Source organism: Colias eurytheme, chromosome 17 (genome assembly GCF_061535395.1).
Source record: "Colias eurytheme isolate Ceu_HAF_F1 chromosome 17, ilColEury1 Martin Lab GWU primary, whole genome shotgun sequence".
Lineage (NCBI taxonomy): Eukaryota > Metazoa > Arthropoda > Insecta > Lepidoptera > Pieridae > Colias > Colias eurytheme.
Genome location: NC_142996.1, coordinates 8,856,810 through 8,876,614, shown reverse-complemented (window position 1 = coordinate 8,876,614; position 19,805 = coordinate 8,856,810). Strand labels below are relative to the sequence as shown.

General features: G+C 31.5%; 1 protein-coding gene across 2 annotated transcripts; it reads right to left on the bottom strand.

The window, feature by feature from the left end:
* Positions 1-386: 386 nt before the first annotated feature.
* Positions 387-19,728, bottom strand: AQP (aquaporin). Of its 2 annotated transcripts, XM_090111592.1 has the most exons (8): positions 19,552-19,728; positions 19,397-19,477; positions 8,810-8,993; positions 6,402-6,524; positions 5,703-5,854; positions 2,492-2,630; positions 2,007-2,108; positions 387-975 (listed from the first exon to the last, which is right to left on the bottom strand). In XM_090111592.1, exons 2-8 carry the CDS (start codon positions 19,445-19,447, stop codon positions 746-748), a joined length of 981 nt encoding a protein of 326 aa, XP_089967718.1. In that variant the 5' UTR covers positions 19,448-19,477; positions 19,552-19,728; the 3' UTR covers positions 387-745. The 2 variants fall into 2 exon arrangements, with proteins under 2 accessions (XP_089967718.1, XP_089967717.1); XM_090111591.1 differs by lacking the exon at positions 2,007-2,108 and having other exon boundaries at positions 19,552-19,724.
* Positions 19,729-19,805: the final 77 nt, after the last annotated feature.

The window sequence follows — 19,805 nt, the reverse complement described above, 5'->3', positions numbered from 1 at the left end:
GTTATTACATAATAACATTAACATATAGGTAACTTAGTTAAATGTATGATCTTCTACAAATCTGGTTACTTTTAAATTTTCACCAGTTAAATGTCAAGTTATTTAGATTCATTGAAATAATTTTATAGTTTTTCGGTGTGAATTATTTTGAAAATTGTTGATTTTGGTGAAATTACTGTGAGGGACAGCTTGTTTGATCTTTATTTATAATATTATGTATGATGTCGAAAGTTTTTAAAAGTACCTACCTAATATTCTGATAAAAATTCGGATGCTTTTAAATTTATTTTATTTTTTAATAGTGATTGAAATAACAATTTTTTTTCCACTTTTCTCTAACTTATAGAGCTGGTTATATAAAGGAATAAAACAATAAGAAAAACAAATAACAATTTAACCATTTATTTACAATATTACGTAGAACTTATTATATTTTAGTTAAAGATACATTCAACAATGACTAGACAATAATACATACAGTAAATTCGATGTTATATAAAATTCAATATATAACGAATATAAAATACTGATTGGTTAAATAAAAAATTGATGGATTTCATTTAACGTTTGATTTAAACGGAATATTTATTTGCGGTTGAAATAATTATATCGAATGCACGAAATATTTTCAAACTTGTTTATTTACTGGCAACTCCCGCACACAACAAAAACAATCCCACATTGACGTTTGACAGTATTAACATCGGAATTTCGATTCAATATATATAAGTTTGGAAATACGATTTTAATCTTCTTTTCCCGCCCAAATGCTGTCTCCGTTGACTTCGGTTTCAGTCGTGCCTTTCACGAATTGTTGTATAGCTGGCAGTTTGTACAGATATACGGACATGATGGACCCCGCACATGCTCCAGCCCAGTATACTGTGGCATGCTCAGTTAGCGTGTGGCCGTGGCAGCCGGCTTTCAACGATGTAGCCAGTACTGGGTTGAAATATCCACCAGAATATTCGAATGCTAGAAAAAAAATACAAATGTACTGAGAAAGTGTAAAACTGAGAATAAACTTATTTAGAACAGGAATATTCGTATATAAACGTTTAAAATTTATGTATTTCCGAGAAAATATCCGTTCCAATTTCATGTTCTTTACAATGTTCGTATTTTGCATTCTATAAATTACCATTAACAAAACGTTTTTCTATTATCTACATTAAAAAAAGAGATAAAAAATAAATGAAATGTTATAGGGATTAAATCTACAACTGAGCACATTTAAAACTATCCTCTTGGATAATAACCGAGGTAAAACGGACGAGCCTGTAAATTCCTAACTTTTTAGTTTTTATCCTCTACGTAATGGACGCAGATTACGCTTTTATGCAGTCTGTGTAATCGTCCGAGTTTTCCGCGTAAATGTATTGCGTCATTACATAAAATTGACACTTATTTTAATAAGCGTTTTTAGTTTGCAATTTTAGGTATTTGTTTATTTTATTAATAAGCATTTTCCATGCATTTTCATATCTGTGATTTTCATATTGCTATAGACCGATTCTTTTAAAGTTTCATTTTGACGTAAGTCAGACAAAACAAAATAATATTAACTATTATACAAATAAATTAGGTAACATTTAATTTATACCTACCTTAGATACCTACATTCACATTAACAATTTAACATGCTACATATTCAGCAATATCTATACTATTTTTACACCTGCAATCTACATACACATAATATTATATAATACATACATACATATATAATAAATATTTTATGTAGTAAGTATGTACACGTTTACAACTGATTTTCCACTATGCATAGCAACTAAATATTATTGAAAGAAAGAAAGAAATAATGGTATAAGGGTAACAGGTAAAATATAAAGTATGTAGAACATAAAAGCTAAATTTTATAACCAGTGGCAATACATAAGAAAATATATGCGACTGATGAATACTATCAGCACGATCTGCCCATACATGACACATTTTAGTTTACAAAATGCTGTTAGACATTTATATTTTATATGTATCAAGAATACCTCTTCCTAAATTGACTTTGCAAGTAACAGACAAGCTGATGTCGGCATTTGGGCTATCGTCTTGATAGCTAAAGATGTAAATCGTGCCTCTTAATAGAGCGCCTGTAACACGGAAAGCTTAGCATTTGAAAACGAAGTTAGTGGGTTTTGCTGTGATAAAAATGACAGGCGTGAATTATTTAAGTACAAAAGTTCAACTCAGACAAAATTGTGATGGGTACAACACAGGAAATAATTGATGATGTGATGATAAATTTATTTGACGGTAAAAAAGGTAATTGAATTATCTTCAAACGTAAAACTGCAATTAAATGATTAATCATCGTAAACATTACAGAAGTAGTTTCGATTTTAATCACGATTCCAAAGTAAAATTTATATACAATCGAAATTTTATTTTTGTACATAACAAATCATTCATATTGTACACGCTTGTTTAAAAACAAAATATGTATTCCTAAAAGTTCAAATGAACCAGTTCTTACCAGCCACAACAAGAGAGGTGCCGACAAAAGCGTCGATCGCAGTGGCGAAGCGTGGGTTGATGTCTCCCAAGGCCCTGGATGCTAGTCTGCACATACAAGTGGCTACACCTTCCACCAAGGCACCATAGAGCACTGGCACCTGAAATATAATGCACCCTATTACTTGCACACTAATGACTAAAGTCCTATACCTATGTTCGTAAGCTTCATGGTGTTTTTAAAATTGACATGAAATTTATCAAACGATTTATTATTTTATTCAATATAATATCACTCATACTTTAATATTCACAAATGTAATACATTCCATACATTCAAATGATTTAATTAATCGTTCATCAATCGCTTTGCACTAATTGTGAAGTACTCAACTGGATGGAAAAATGCTATAAATGTAAACGCAATATTATATTACATTGCAATGTAAAACGAAATCGTTTTAATATATTTCGATAAACGAAATTTACAAATTAAATGTCGATGACTCTTGTTAATTTATTGGAGTGGTAAAAATGAGAGCTTTTTGTTATTTATTTAATTAATTGTACGAGCCGGTTCGTTGTACGCAAAATGCTGTTTTTAATTGCACTAATTTATTTTAGAATTAAGTGATTGTTGTGGTATAAGGGAGTTTAACAGTCCTTAAATAAATAAATAAAAACTGAAATAAAAATGGTGGTAAAGACCTCTTCGACTCAGTGTTAAGCACATTACAATTTACGTGTTGGGTTCGATAACCGACTAAAAGTTACTTATATATTATCATGTACGTGATTGCCACCAAAGGAAATTAGCTTTTATAATGTATTTCCGAAACTTGGTTACATGTTTTGTAATTTGTACTAGACATTACTATAAATTTTTACGCCTATCCAAAACAAAAAAAATTTACACATATCCTCGGAATTTTTTTACAATATTATTTGAAATATATTTGTAACCTAACGGACTCTAGTGCATGTGTCTAAAGAAACACAGCCTTGTCTGGAAAGGTTATTCTGTAGCACCTATTTGTTTGATTGATCGTGTGTATGCAATCAATCTGGATATAGGTGCAATATCGTTTAATATTGTAGTAAAACATTAAATAAATTAAACTATTATTAATAGTAACCTACTCTAAAAGAGCATGATTATAATTTAGTTGAAATTAACAAGTACGACGTAAGTATTTTTCAGACGAAGAGCGCTTCAAAATAATTCAGTACATATTTCAGTATTTATAAAATAATAATGTTTTGGTGAATAAATCGTAATTAAAGATCTGTCCTATATGTAACGATTACATTTTTCTCTACTACCTTATTTCACTAAACGCAATAAACTATGTTACAGTCTTAATAAAATCGTCATTAAACATAATTAAAATAGTTTAATTTGTAAAACATAATTCAAAATCTAATTAACAGTAAAACACAGGTAATAACTTTTCCGCTCTTTGTTAAGTCACAATTAAATAAATCCAGACGACAGTTTTATTGCATTTAGAAAGATGTTATTAAAGTTAACGTACCTTAAACTAAAGAGTTATAACAACAGTATTATTTGACTTGGTTCTTAATTCAGCTTTTAGAGTAATGAAAAAGATTTTTGTTTATAGGTATCACTTTATTGTCTTTGCTTAAATGTTCATGTCTGAAAATAGTATTATTTTATTATTTATTTATTTTCTTATTTCAGAACCAAAGACACATATACATATTATCACAATACTCTGCCAAACTGTAAAACAGTTTGTTGGCAGATGTAGCTCCATTTTACAAATGTACTTCCATTTTACTTATAAAACACTACAATTTAATTTAACACTTTGATATTCTAACTAACAATGTTACATTTCAACGGCCACAGATCATCAACACATCAACTCACTCTCAAATGCATTTAAAAAATATCTTCTTAATTCCTTCCTAATAATTCCATCCTTCCTATCACTTTCCTTAATTTTCATTGGGATTCTATTAAACAGTTTTGGCACTAAGTACTTCCTATGTCTCTGCCCATAGTAGTTACAATAGTGTGGCACTTCTAATACATTTTTAGTTCTTAAGTTATAAGATATTGTTTTATTAATACAGATTTTAAATTCATCATTATGAAATTGTTCCATTGCTATTAACATATTTACCTTCTCATGAACAGGCAGCATCTTGCACTCTACAAACAAATAGTTATAATCATTATTTTTTTTACAGCGGATTTTTACTTTTTCATGTGCTTAATATTTTAGTAAATTTTAATTGATGCGCTTTTATTTTATCAAGGTAAGTCTTAAAAGTGCGCCCATAGCTAGCCAATCCATAAGAAAGCAGTAAGTCAGTCAATGCATAGTACACAATATACATAGTGGCCTTATCTAAAATAAAACTAAGATGATGAAATTTTACAAGAACTGCCCTCAGCCTATCCGAAAGATTAAGAATATGAGATTTCCATGAAAAGTATTTATCAATAACTAACCCCAAGTATTTGTATTCTTCCACTAATTCAATATTTTTACAATTACATTTCTTTGCAATATGTAGACATTCATAATTATGACCTAATATTTTTGGCGAATTCATAGTCTTACTATAAGGTGAGCGAATATGTATACATTTTGTTTTATTCATATTGATTATGATTCCATTATCGTGCGCCCATTTTATTATATTTGTAAAGTCATTTTGTATTTTAGCTTCTAATATGTGCATATCTTTATGCGCATAGAGTAGACAAGTATCATCCGCATACATATATATACTGCAATCACGTACTACACTGCACATTAGATATTGTATTTATTTTGTTTGCTGTTTTAACCACTGTCATTGAACTTTTAGCAGTTAATTATAACAGATAACAAAAGAAAAGATAGTGGTTCCAATTGTATGAAAATAGGTACTTTTATTGAAGGCTTTTATTAGACCCTTTATACAACTGTTTATGCACCCAGCTTTTTTAAAAAGCCAGAGAAAACTGGGACAACGAAATAATAATAAATTCTGTTTATTATTATTATAATATATTGTTGATACTTTTTTATATATGTAAGTATGCATTTAATAAAAACTTGTAACTTTATAAGAATCTTCAAATGTATCTAATCATAAATCGTATTGGCTTTTTGTCGAACGTGGTCGAACATTTAAAAATCGGATTGAACATTTAAAGCTGATTTAATGCTATCTATTTTTTTTTGTGTACAATAAAGAATTACTTAATACATTACCTGTAAATCAGCCGTACAGTCTTCAATAGCTTTATCCTTGTGTGTGTCAGAGATTTCAAGAGCCCAGTACATTTGAACGTATTTGAAGACTAATAGCCCGCCGCCCAACTCCGCCCATGTTTTTAGTACTGCTTTACGAATGTCGGTCCTTCCTGGCAGATTAAAAAAAGTATTTAGTTTAATTGTTTGTTTACATACTTAATAATGGTGTTATAAATCGCTACATAGTATAAACAAAGTCGCTTTCTCTGTCCCTATGTCCCTTTATATGCTTATATCTTTAAAACTACGCAACGGATTTTGATGCGGTTTTTTTAATAGATAGATTCAAGAGGAAGGTTTTAGTATATAATTTATTAGGTTTTAGACAAAGCGGGCGAAGCCGCGGGCGGTAAGCTAGTAGCTTATAATAATGAAACGGTCTGTAAGAATAGCAAATTTTATTAATATCTTCACAAAGTAGGTACCTACCTATACTCTTCATAATTGTATCACTAGTAATAGCCATTTTTATTTGACCTTTTAATTCTATATATCAGTATTCAACGTTTATTATATAATTAACTTTATATTATTTATTTTTTATATTCATTTGTAGCTACTTAACCGCTCTTTGTATTTAAAATGAACATATTATGTTCCAACTTAATATTTCTAGACTTCAAGACATTAAAATTAAATTATTTTAATTACTCTTACCTTCAATAATATCTTCGATGTGTGTGTACGGGCACGCCGTGGCTTCCCCCCAATTTAGTGACCACCATATTGTCAATAGAAACAGGAATACTGCGTATGTAGCTACACCGAAGTTGTCTGCCACTGTAAGTAGATTTAGATATTTTATTGATAGAAAATGTTACTCTCTAGACTCTATTTATTCATTTATTCATGTATTTATAAGTATTGTACAAATTATAAGTGAGTAAAAAATTAAAAGATACATAAAATTAGCTCAGAAGGCAGTCTTATTTTTGGACAGCAATCTCTGCCAGGCAATCTGATAAGAAAGTGGTAAAGTTTCCAGGAAGAGACCATAAGTAAGTACGAAAAAATATCATTCACTAAGACCATGAATATTGAACAGTGAAAATATACCTCTAACCTTAGCCTCTAATATTCATCTGCCATCAATCAATTTTATTATGCTATCATAGGATATATGTACCTAAATCTAATTATTCAACGATAATGCTTCATTCAATACGAATAACCAATTGTTATAAATTAACTCATTCAACACGTAACATAACATGGTAAAGTAAAAAATATGGATTTTTTATAGATACCCAATTAACCAATTATTACCCAATAACCCATATTTTAATGAACCTATCATAAAAATTTGCATAGATTCAACAATTTGCAACAAGTAAGCTGTAAGCTATCGTAATTTTATTCATTCGTTTTGTGAATGTTAAAATTATACCCGCGTTTAATTAATGTTTCACACTTGCAAGAGTAATTCAAATTTGTCTAAATTTGGTTAACATAAGCTATAAATATTAAAAAATATGTAATAACGATAACCTCTAACGACCAATAATGTGACATGATGTGCTTCATATGAAATACCACAACAGTGTATAGTGAAATTTTGATTTACGCATAGTTCTTGAATAAGAACGAACCATCTAACGGTGCATTTATACCAAACGAACATAGAGCTAGAGCAAGAGCATTATTTCGTGATATTTTAGTGTAAAGGAAAACTTGTATTAAGCGTTGTTCAGTATTGAGTAGAACATTGCATAGAATCTTTTCGAACAACGAAAGAATGCTCTACGCCTAAATTAAAAGAATTTGACATAGTGGGGTTTGAATGAGAATTTCTCGTTTGATGTAAATGCACCGTTAGACTAATATAGAGATTAAAAAGAGTCTTTCTTATGTTACCTATAGTAAAAGTGGAAGGCTATTATTTGAAAATATTTTCTTAATGTGGTGTTCTTAATCTTACATGTAGTTCCTGAATTCATATTTATATTATCTGGCTGTTTTATGAGATTTTATCTTCTTTTATATCAAAATTATATTTACGAGTTTAGGGAAGACTGTGACATCAAATAAATGCTATAAAATAATATTTATGTTAATAAATTGTATTATATGTATAGCTTTATGAGTATATTTTTTTATTTAGGTAAAGGGTGTATAAGCTTGTGTACCATATGTGCAAAAGTGATTTTATTATTTGCTATTACACGAAAGATTAATTTATTAATTATTAAGAAAGCCTAATTTTAAAAAAGACTCAAAGAAAAATTTCAGTCAACTTTTGCAGCAAAAATACGAACAATCAGTATGAAGTCAAACAAAACATTAATCTTTAAAAAGAACTGAGTACTAAAGTTGTAAGTTATTAAATTCCGATAAAAGAGTATCTAGGGCAAGTTTCAGGAAAGTTCCTATTATCATAGCATACGTAATTTGAAATGTTTGGATTGAATCCCGCTTCCATATCTTTTACTATTTTTATCCGTCTTAAAAATACTTAAAATTTGCATGTACACGTAATGAAGTTCCATGAAGATTTTTAGTTAGATGTTAAGTTAAACGCAGAGGTATTACAACAATTTCTTTTGTTTTTCTGTATTTCAAATTACTAAGTCACACTACAGATAATATAACACTATACGACTGAAGTTTTCTTCCTCGCTTTCTCACATTGCCTGGATGAGATCGCTTGTAGCGATAAGACGTACAGTTTATTATACCTTCTGTTTGTGTTTTATAATTGTATTCATAAAAAGTATTTCAATTTCAATAGGTGGGTCTCCAAATAGCGAGCATCCTCGCGAAGCATTTGCTGCATGAAGCAGCTCGCTCCGTTGCTCTGTTGACTATTATTATTTTTATTGCTATACTAGCTTTTCGCCCTCGTCTTCGCCCGCGTTTTCAAAGGAAAACCCGCATAGTTCCCGTTCCCGTGGTATTCCTGGATAAAACCTATCCTATGTGTTAATCCCAGTTTCCCTCTATATGTGTGCTAAATTTCATTATAATCGGTTTAGTAGTTTATGCGTGAAAACCATACATACATACATACAAACCTTTCCTCTTTATAATATTATTAGTATAGATAAAACTTAGCAATATAAACATACCTATAATCAGTTCAAAACAACATCCACACAACTCCGCAGCAGCGATCGCTTCCTCAAACAGGACTCTTACAAACGGGTCCTTAACTACGCTCTGCACCAGGCGCCGCGCGCAATGTGCTAGTATGGATGTAAGGAGGATGAATAGAGTTGATACCACTAGCGGTGCGAAGGTTGCTTTGTTCACCTGAAAGTAATAGTGAGTTTAAATAGGCTATTAATTATCTCGATAGAGATGAGGAATCATTGTATCCGAGGGTGGTAATATACGTGGTTTGTTATCGTGTTTTTTGTGTTTTCTTGACGTACCTATCATGATACAAATATATATCGCAACCAAATATACAGCTACTACATTAGCTAAGTCGATTGTATGTTTTATCCCTTTAATAAAAAAACGAGAGTATGAGTTGTTATATTTTAAACACCCATACCACATATATATTAATACCTACTTTTATTTTTCATGCCAATATATTCACATAGGTACAATAATAAAATATGTATTTATAAAAATTTTATCAACTGTTGAATTTAAAACAACTCTTCGTTTTTAGACCAACCTAAATTCCCTTAAACACTTTTTTATTTTGAAGGTTACAACCGTTACAACCAAAATTTTAACATTAGTATTTACGTTATAAATCTCAAACACGTATTCATAGCTAGCAGTGCGTATTTTACTAAAACTGAAACGAGTTCCTTTGAAACAATTTCATAATCAGACTTCTAAGTAATGAAACTCGACTATTACGTGAAAAGTACACAGTGTTAAGGTAGCTCTACATTAGTACCGTGAAGCTCCGTTAACAGGCGTGAACGTGAATGTAGACGATCCCTTAGACACATAAAACTGAAAGATAAATTCGATTGCTCTGGCGGGATCATGGGTGGCCGAGTTGGTCAAGGCGTCGCCTCGGAATGGCGGAAGACGCGTTTTCGAATTGCGCTTTTTTTCTTATCTTTAAAAATGTATAGACGGTTTTCGTTCGTCGGTTTTTATGTTCTGTTCCCCGTTAAGAGTCGGTATTTTGTCTCGCGACAAATATTCGCGCCTTCTTCACGCGCCGTTCACATCAACATTCGCGACCTCGTGCCATGGTAACCATAGCAACCCATGGTATCATAGTGATTTTGGGAGCAGTTTCTACATCTTTTTCACGGCGTTTTCATGAACAATTGCGAGCATCCTATGAATGTTTACACCATTTATGCCGTGAATTCACGCTGAATTCGCGGCGTGAATTCACAGCACTAATGTAGAACCGCCATTAGAGCAACAAGGCGAAGAGTTCGTTACAAATTATTCAAAACTACTTAAAGCGGCTTCATTACAGAGTTTCAAAGGTTAGCATTGTCCTCCAAGTCCTCGACTAACTCGATTAGTACAACTTTCCGTTTCAATTAGGCCTCTTGTACGTGACAATTCCCGTTTTGTTTTTTTTACATTGTATTTTTCACAAATTCGACGGGTTTTAAGTGCTCTTCCTGTCGGTATGGCGCATAAGTTAAATTGAATGTTGTGATCGTGTTTCTGTAAGCTGGTGATAAGCTCCTTGAATGTTTTTTTTTTGCAATCAGGGCGCAAAACTTTTAATTATATTTCATATCTCTGCGTATGGTCTACTGATAGCGTATGAAATTATTATCGATTTATATTTATATAGATCTCGAGCAGCAAGGAAAAAGTGACCATAGTATGATACCCCAAGTAGCTTTAAAATGTCAATAAAAAACTAATATTTTTTTTTACAAATGAATGCGAGTGAAACCGAGAGGCACAGCTAGTAGAAATATAAAACAACATCTTAATAGGTATTTTATTGTTTGGCTTAGGCAATAAAAACCAAATACACCCTCCAAAACAATTCACGACACTGCCTCGTGTGGTTTTAATGGAGCATAAGGGGTTAACAAACTTGCCTATCTTATACATACATATTACTTATACTAGCTGTTTCCCGCAGCTTCGCTCGCGTATTCAAAAAAAATTTTCATGATTCACCTATTTTATTCCCTTGGCGGATTTTTTTTTCAAATATAATAACCATTATTCCTAAAAATATTATAATAATATTTCATTTTTTAGCGGATGTATACATTATAGTACCTATCTGCATAACAAATTTTAGCACGATCGGTGCAGCAGTTTGGGCTGTGCTCAGTTAGTGCGTTCTATATTATTAATAGAAACAATCCTATTTACATTAATATCTCTATTATTGGAAACAAAGCGTTACCGTTACTAAATATTATTAAGCTTTATCTTTTAAGTGCTTAATTTAATTATTTTCATCAAGAAGAGGTATCATGATTAACTAATTCTTAAAATTAGAACGGAGGTTTAACAAATTTAATCATAAGAATTATTAGATTATTGGCTACATTTTTTAGATAAAGATTTGTGTTTTTATTTTCGCCTCTAGAAAAAGCTCCCTTTAATAGCTAGGCTTTTACAAAATTATCCACTATAGAAAGAATTATGATCTTAATCACTACATAGTACAAAACAAAGTCACTTCCTCTGTCCCTATGTCCCTTTGTGTGCTTAAATTTTTCAAACTACACAACGGATTTTGATGCGGTTTTTTTTAATAGATAGAGTGATTCAAGAGGATGGTTTTAGTATATAATTTATCAGGTTTAAGTCAAAGCGGGCGAAGCTGCGGGCGGTAAGCTAGTTATGAATAAAAATGTTTAATTATTTAATTCTTTATCTGTACTCTATAAAAAGTTCTAATTTCTATAAATATATTTCGTTGGGATAGCCTACATTTTAACATAACATAAATAGCTCAAAATACAGGCACTAAAGTCTATATTTGAACGTTTCTAAATCCTAAATAAGTTTGAAATTGAATTACAATATTCCCAGTCCCGGCTTAATAACAATTAAGAAACTCAAACTCGTTTAATCTAATTGGAACTCATCTCCACTTTATCTTGGAGTTTACAATTGTTCGATTATTCTAAGAATGTTAGAAATTAGAATCAACACTTTAGATATGTTATTGGTATTAAAGACGTTATTATGAATAGTTTTAATAATAAATATTGCGTGATGGTGAAAGGTTGATTATTGATTGGAAAATTGTATTTTAGAATTATTGTAGGTAAGCTTTTCTTATGTTCATCTATATACATATATATAAAAATGAATCGCAAAATGTGTTGGTAAGCGCATAACTCGAGAACGGCTGAACCGATTTCGATAATTCTTTTTTTATTATATTCCTTGAAGTACGATGATGGTTTTTATGTAGAGAAAACGTAAATATGTACCACGGGCGAAGCCGGGGCGGACCGCTAGTACATATATAAAAATGATACCCCGCGTTTTCCATTGTCACGGCATCACGCGTGAATGGGTGGACCGATTTCGATAATTCTTTTTTTATTATATTCCTCGAAGTCCGAGGATGGTTCTTACTTCTTATGTAGAGAAAATATGTACCATGGGCGAAGCCGGGGCGGACCGCTAGTATATAATATGCATATAGATTCATATTATTTAAAAGTGTTTAATTTGAAATTAAATTAGTTACTTACTATAAAAAAATTGCCACATTTTTTCATTTGTATGCGTGAAAGCTTACTCGTAAGCTTCTCAACTGCTTACATTTCAAATAAATTGGAAGTTTAAGCAAATAAATAATAATTTATCGAGGTTTATTCCTATTTTCTTCGCTGTCGTGCAGCGTACTTACACAGTATTAGCACAAGACATGTGACAGAGATGTGTATTTTATAATTTACCTCCAAATTCCCTCCACACAAGGTAACCCAGCCTCACCAACTGTATTTAACTCTAATTATAAACACACGGGAGATTGTTTGTATTGAAAACGCTACGATATTTTGTATTTAGTTACTTAGTTAAGGTAGAGCAATATTGTAATGTTATATTATTTGAAGTCGCTAATATTTTGCACGCCTCATAAGCGAAGCGTTGAGGTGGGTACTACTGTCACTTCGCGCAAAACATCTGATTTTTCAAACTTAAAATGTCTTTATGTATCATACATTGCACTTGTAAGGTAATACATACACACACATATTAAGAAAAAACACTATTTTTAACGTTCATGATATTTTTGATGTCATTTTTGTTATTTAAACTAGTTAAAAAACAGTTTAAAAAAGTTCTGTCTTGGACGTCCGTGTGTCTGTATGTGCGGATCCTTTTTCTTGTTAACACGATAGCGACCGAAATACTTTACTAATCGAGTCTTTTTTTTTCCCTTACGCTTGAGTATGCTCAGGAATAGAACCCTTTCATTTTTCAGGGTCTGATTCGATGTGGTTTAATTGTTATTAAATAAACAAAAATAATAATTAATAAATATTTATTAAAAAAAAATTATGAGGCGTGCACTTTTGGATTTTCCAAATTATTTTATATTGCTTTCATTTAGTCACGTTACTTTGTTAAATACACCGAAAAAGCACTTTTATAATATGAAAATCGTTACTCAGCAAATTTTCCATCTAAATATGAATATCGAATAAATGCCATGTAAATAGATGAAGACAAGGATAGGTATATATTTAAAAGAAAAACGCTCTAAATTGAGATCCTCCGTTGTTCTAGGAACATCTAATGATTAATTAAAACGACGAAGACGACAATTGTATTTAACGGCATTAGATTTCCTTCATTACGTTAATTAATTTTAGAACCAACCTAGATTAAGCTCTTGCCTCCTAATTTTAACGTTGATAATAAGCTATGTAATAGTTGAAAATGAATCAAATTTTGGATGCTTGGGTTGGGTATAATGAAATCATTCCTAAAGGAAATTCCTCATTGTGTACCATATTATTATTTGTTACTAGCGTTCCGCCCGCGGCTTCACCCGCTTTATTTAAAATCCAATAAATTATATATGTACTAAAACCTTCCTCTTCCATCACTCTATCTATTAAAAACTCGCATAAAGATCAGTTGCATAGTTTTAAAGATTTAAGCATACATAGGGACAGAGAGAGCGACTTTGTTTTATATGTGTAGTAATTATGAATAGGGATGGTTAAAGGGATGTTTATCATTTATACCTATTTCACCAAAAACAACTGATCAATCGGGATGAAGTTTTGATAAAATAAAGTCTGGCTACGCATAATATAGATTCTATACCAGTTTTAATCCATGTACTGTGACATATACCACATATAAAATGCCTGTACAATTTTTACAAAAACATATTTCACTCTAATCTTATATGTACTTAGTTCTAGCGTCACTCCGCCATTCCCCTGCCATATATTACATTCGTCAACATTCCCAGAATGTAAACGTTTGCTTCGGAATTCAGGAATCAAACTGAATTCGCAATCTACACCCGGGAAGTGTTCCTAGATGGATAATGTATGACACATCTGTGTCTCGCTGGTTCGCTTGGCTGAAAGTTTTAGTTGTCGAGGCCGTTGCGAAATCCGATTTCAGTACAAACGTTTTAAAGGGGTGTTGTGGTGCATGGTATTGACGTGATATGTGTTTTTGAGCATATTTTATTGAAATTGTTGATAAATTATGGGCATTTTCTTAATGACCCCACTGTATAACTAAATTTTCAATATTATGCTTTTATTTACTTATAAAAGATATACTTATAAAAATAGTTCAAGTTCTAGAATGTATTCGTTTGAGCAAAATTGTATGAAGAGTTGAATGCAAGATTTATTTCATTTGAAATTATCTACATAGTTACGAAATGCTCTAAAAATACAAAATGTTTTGATAGTTTATCTAAAAATAGACGTTCTATAAAAATCTCTGTATTGTTGTTACATACAACGTTACCTCCATTGCAAAACTATTGACGTATGTAGAGTGGCTTAAAGCCAACATTTGTTTTTAACAAACAAACTTTAGTATAAAAATTTTTTAATTCACACTCACGTAACATACCTAATCATGTAATACTATAAGTAAATTTTATTACACCAATTGCGCTTAATAAATTCCATAATTTGAAGGGTGAAAAGAAAAGCTTCTTTTAATAAATAATCATTTTTGGAGCATACCATATGAAATATCAGTGTGATGACTGATGACGAGTGATTTAAAGCGACTTTAATTTACAGAATCTCTACAAAACCTATTATTTAGGTTCCTTTATTTATTTGGGCCTTAAACTTTGAATCTCTTAGTTACATATTTAGAGTAGGTATAGAAAAATAAATAATAATGCGCTATAAAACTAAACCAAACACAATATAGAGGTCAAAGCTAGCCCAATGATTCAGGCATTGCAAATACCCGCGGCCCCATCATTAAAGCGGCTCGACGGAATACACTATACAGTGGGGTTTTAGTCGGTAAGAATCCGACATAACCCACGGCTCCTTCCCCGGGGGCCGTGGGTATCTTTGGAAGATTTCCCCACTATAAAAAAAAAGGCTTTGCTATAGCTATAAAAGTGTATTACCGTGAATTTTCTTAAAATAATTCATCTGTTTGTACTATAAATTATTCACGACAGAACTAATGCTATTTACAGTTCACAACCCGCATAGTTCCCGTTCCCGTTCAGTTAGACATTAATAAATTGGGATTTCCGGGATTAAACCTATCCTATGTCCTTTCTAGGGTATCAAAATATCCCTATACCAAATTTTATGCAAATTGGTTCAGTAGTTAAGGCGTGATTGAGTAACAGACAGACAGACAGAGTTACTTTCGCATTTATAATATTAGTATGGATTACCGAGGTGTATACCTACAGTTAGACATTAACTTTGTACGAATAAAAACATTTGAAAATTTTTCTAACATTTTTATCTGTAAACTCTTTTATTTCCAGGAAAGGGTAAAGGTTAAATCGTTTATTTTAATGTTGGATATCCGTAAATAGACTTTATGTTTGTTGTTTTTGGTTGTTGAAAAAACAGATATATGAAAAAATAACAAATAGAAAAAAATCCGCCATGGTTTCGCTTCGCTAGCTTTTTTGTGCAAAGTTTTTTGATAACGACGCTATAATATACGAAATATTACCTCGATACAATATATTTAAGGTGATCATCAATTTATATTTTGTATTGCCTTAAGATTTCCAAAAGCTTGAACCAATCTTTAAACATATAATCAACTAGCTGTTGCCCGCAGCTTCGCTTGCGTGGAAAAGATAAATTTTCATGGTATCAAGTATTCATCCCCTATTTTACCCCTTTAGGGGATGAATTTTCTAAAATCCTTTCTTAGGGGACGCCTACGTTATGACATCTACCTGCATGCCAAATTTCAGCCCGATACGTCCAGTGGTTTGGGCTGTGCGTTGATTATAGATCACTATATCAGTCACCTTTGAGTTTTATATATATAGATTGGGTATTATTATTGATACGAAATAGTTTGAGAAGGTCTTTTCCATAATCATATTACTTAAAAGTAACCACCTTCATACCAAAAATTTCCTAAAATATGTTTTTCGTGCGTAAATAACAACGGTACATAATTATTCCTTTAAATTTTAATCAGAACGTTACTTAAATATTTACGCGTAATGACAATTGTCTTGCGGTCAAAATTAATATTCGAAGCATGCGTAGGTAATTTATTTTTGAATTCAATGCCATGATTGTAAATTAAAATATAGTGAAGGTACAACGATTTATCAATGAATATCGAGTAACATAAATATTTTTTTTGAACCTATAATATTTAACTTTAAGACCACCTTCGTTAGATATCGTACTTGTTAAATAAAATATTAATTATTAACTAGGTAGGTCCCAAGTTACAAAATAAAGTTGTCTTATATTAAATGATTTTATAAATTTTATAAAAAAGCATTTCTAAAAATCTTCTCCACAAACGTTAAATTTATTGATTACTAGATTTCCGCCCGCGGCTTCGCCCGCGTTTTCAAAGGAAAACCCGCATAGTTCCCGTTTCCGTGGGATTTCCGGGATAAAACCTATCCTATGTGTTAATCCAAGTTACCCTCTATATGTGTGCTAAATTTCATTGTAATCGGTTCAGTAGTTTTTACGTGAAAGAGTAACAAACATCCATACATCCATACATCCATACATCCATACAAACTTTCGCCTTTATAATAGTATTATTTATTGATTATTTATTATATTCAAAGTTTCTTAAATCATGGGTATAAATATTTGGTTCGTAGTTAATCGCAATCAATATGTAGTAACTACATAGTAACAACAGAGTAGACTGCCAATAGAGACCGATATATTACGAGGATTGACAAAGTGTTGACATTTTATTTAGAGCTTGTCTTATATATAAAAATGAATCGCAAAATGTGTTGGTAAGCGCATAACTCGAGAACGGCTGAACCGATTTCGATAATTCTTTTTTTATTATATTCCTTGAAGTACGAGGATGGTTTTTATGTAGAGAAAACGTAAATATGTACCACGGGCGAAGCCGGGGCGGACCGCTAGTGTACAATAAAAATAATCTATCTTCAGTATATAGATACAACTTTCAAATGCAATATTTCAAATTGGACCTATCTCAAGAATATCTAATCCTTTCATGATTAACAGCTATGAGATGAGATTGTAATATGTCATCTCATGGGTTTTACAGCAAGTATGTTTTTATAGTTAATTTACTAAATAATTCATAGTAGCTTACCTAGAGGCATAAATGTAGAGTTTTAGAAATAACGTAACGTAGGTGACTCTATCATCATCATATTTTAGTCTCACGAATCATTTTGGAAAAACGCTTTTTACCGAATCCTTCGATACATTAAAATCACAGTAATTATAAAATTTACTAGCTTTCCGCCCGCGGCTTCGCCCGCGTTTGCAAAGGAAAACCCGCATAGTTCCTGTTCCCGTGGGATTTCCGGGATAAAAACTATCCTATGTGTTAATCCAAGTTACCCTCTATATGTGTGCTAAATTTCATTGTAATCGGTTCTGTAGTTTTAACGTGAAAGAGTAACAAACATCCATACATCCATACATCCATACATCCATACATCCATACATCCTTACAAACTTTCGCCTTTATAATATGTATTAGATTTTCATTGGGGGTCGTAATCGTAAACGCATTAAAAACTAACTAAGAAAGGACAGTTAAAACAAATAACAGATAAACAATACCTTTTGGGCTAAATAATCCAAAAGAAAAAAAACATTTAATGATTTATATCATCATTCATCTATTAACTTTTCTAATATTCTATTAACTTTTCTATTTAACCTATCATTTGTTTCAATAATGAGCAAAAACAGTGAAAACCGCATTCTCTACTATACTAGGGCACGAGACAGATGCATTTCACATCTGTTAGTTGTTACATTTATCGATTATTGTTCCCAGATAGTTTTCTGCCGTCTGGCTAACAAGTGAGATCCACTCACATACCCACAGTAACAAGCATCATCTATCGATACATATATCTTCATCATCACTACATAGTATAAAACGCTTTCGCTGTCCCTATATCCATATGCTTAAATCTTTTAAACTACGGATACTACGGATTTTGATGCGGTTTTTTAATATAGATAGAGCAGTTCTTGAGGAATGTTTATGTATATAAATTGTCAAGTTTGAGACAAAGCGGGCATAGCCGCGGTTGGTAAGCTAGTATCTATATAATCTGTACTTATATTATACAGCTGACGATTTGTTTGGAGGAACGCACATATCTCGAAAACTACGGGTCTGATTTGAAAAATTATTTCAGTGATATGATCTCTTTTTTGAGGAAGGCTTGCTAATATGTCATCACGCTTAGACTAGAAGAAGCTGAGAAATGCAGGTAAAACTTAAAATATTATAGAGGAGAAACACTTGTTTATTTGTAGAGATTTGACTCAAAAAAATCCGGTCTGATTAAAAATATTATTTCACAGCGAAAAGCTACATCAATCTAATACTACTTCCACGCTGTAAGACGTATCATAGAGATATTGCCTAATAGACTATTTTGTCTATTCCATGTGCATATTAATTGCACATAAATATCAGAGGCTATCAATTCGTTAACCTAAATAATCTGATATGTTATTTGATTCACAAATTAACAAAGGTTATGCTCCCGTTTTAACTGTCAGAAGTTAATTTATGTAGCGACTGGTATGAGCATTATTGTAGTCAATAGATTATAGAAACTTGATGAGATAAGCATTATATATGTACAAATAAACATATGAGCGAAATGATGAATGGAATCGACACACCCTTTTGATTTAAGAAAAATATACATGTTTTAAATATTATCATGATAAAAAATGACATCAAATTATTGTGAAGGATTATTAATTTATTATGAATGATGTAAGTAGTTTTTTTTTTTCAAAAATAACACACAATATTGAGACAAGTTACTAACAGCAAAATGAAAAGTTATTTATTTTAGTTTTTCATTATATGAATAAATAAGTTATCCGCATGTACACTTCTTGCAAGTGATTTCTATGTCATATTGAAACACCGATTGAATTAAACACACAAAAGCGATGCCAATGAAAAACCGCATTGAATATTAATTTCATTATGTAACTAGTAATCATAAATTAGAACTGATGATACATTCAATGATCATATGAGCTACATCCGATGATCACTCCGAAGCATTGCAACTCAAAACTTACCCTAATAACAATTTTCAAAAACACCCCGAGAACGTCAATAGTAAACTTCATTTTGCCGTATTCAAAATCACATCACTTCAACTGGAAACAAATTTATTTTTAAAACGGGAACACGCGCCATTTTATTTTTGTAACGTTTAAACTTGGCAACTCACCATTTTCATCAGGAATGTCCAGGATACGATATCCTCAGGGATCACACCGGGTATCGGAAGGGTCGGGTTCGAAAAATATAATATGTGCTACGTTTGATTTTTGCGCGGCGTATAGTGCGCGGGCGCATGGCGAGGTCGTTTAAATTTAGATCCGAACTATTCGAACTGCGATCGCGGTGTCCCGGGACTGCGCGCGCGCAGGGCTATTTACCGATTAAAAGATCCCCTGGTGGGTACCACATGTGCAATTTATA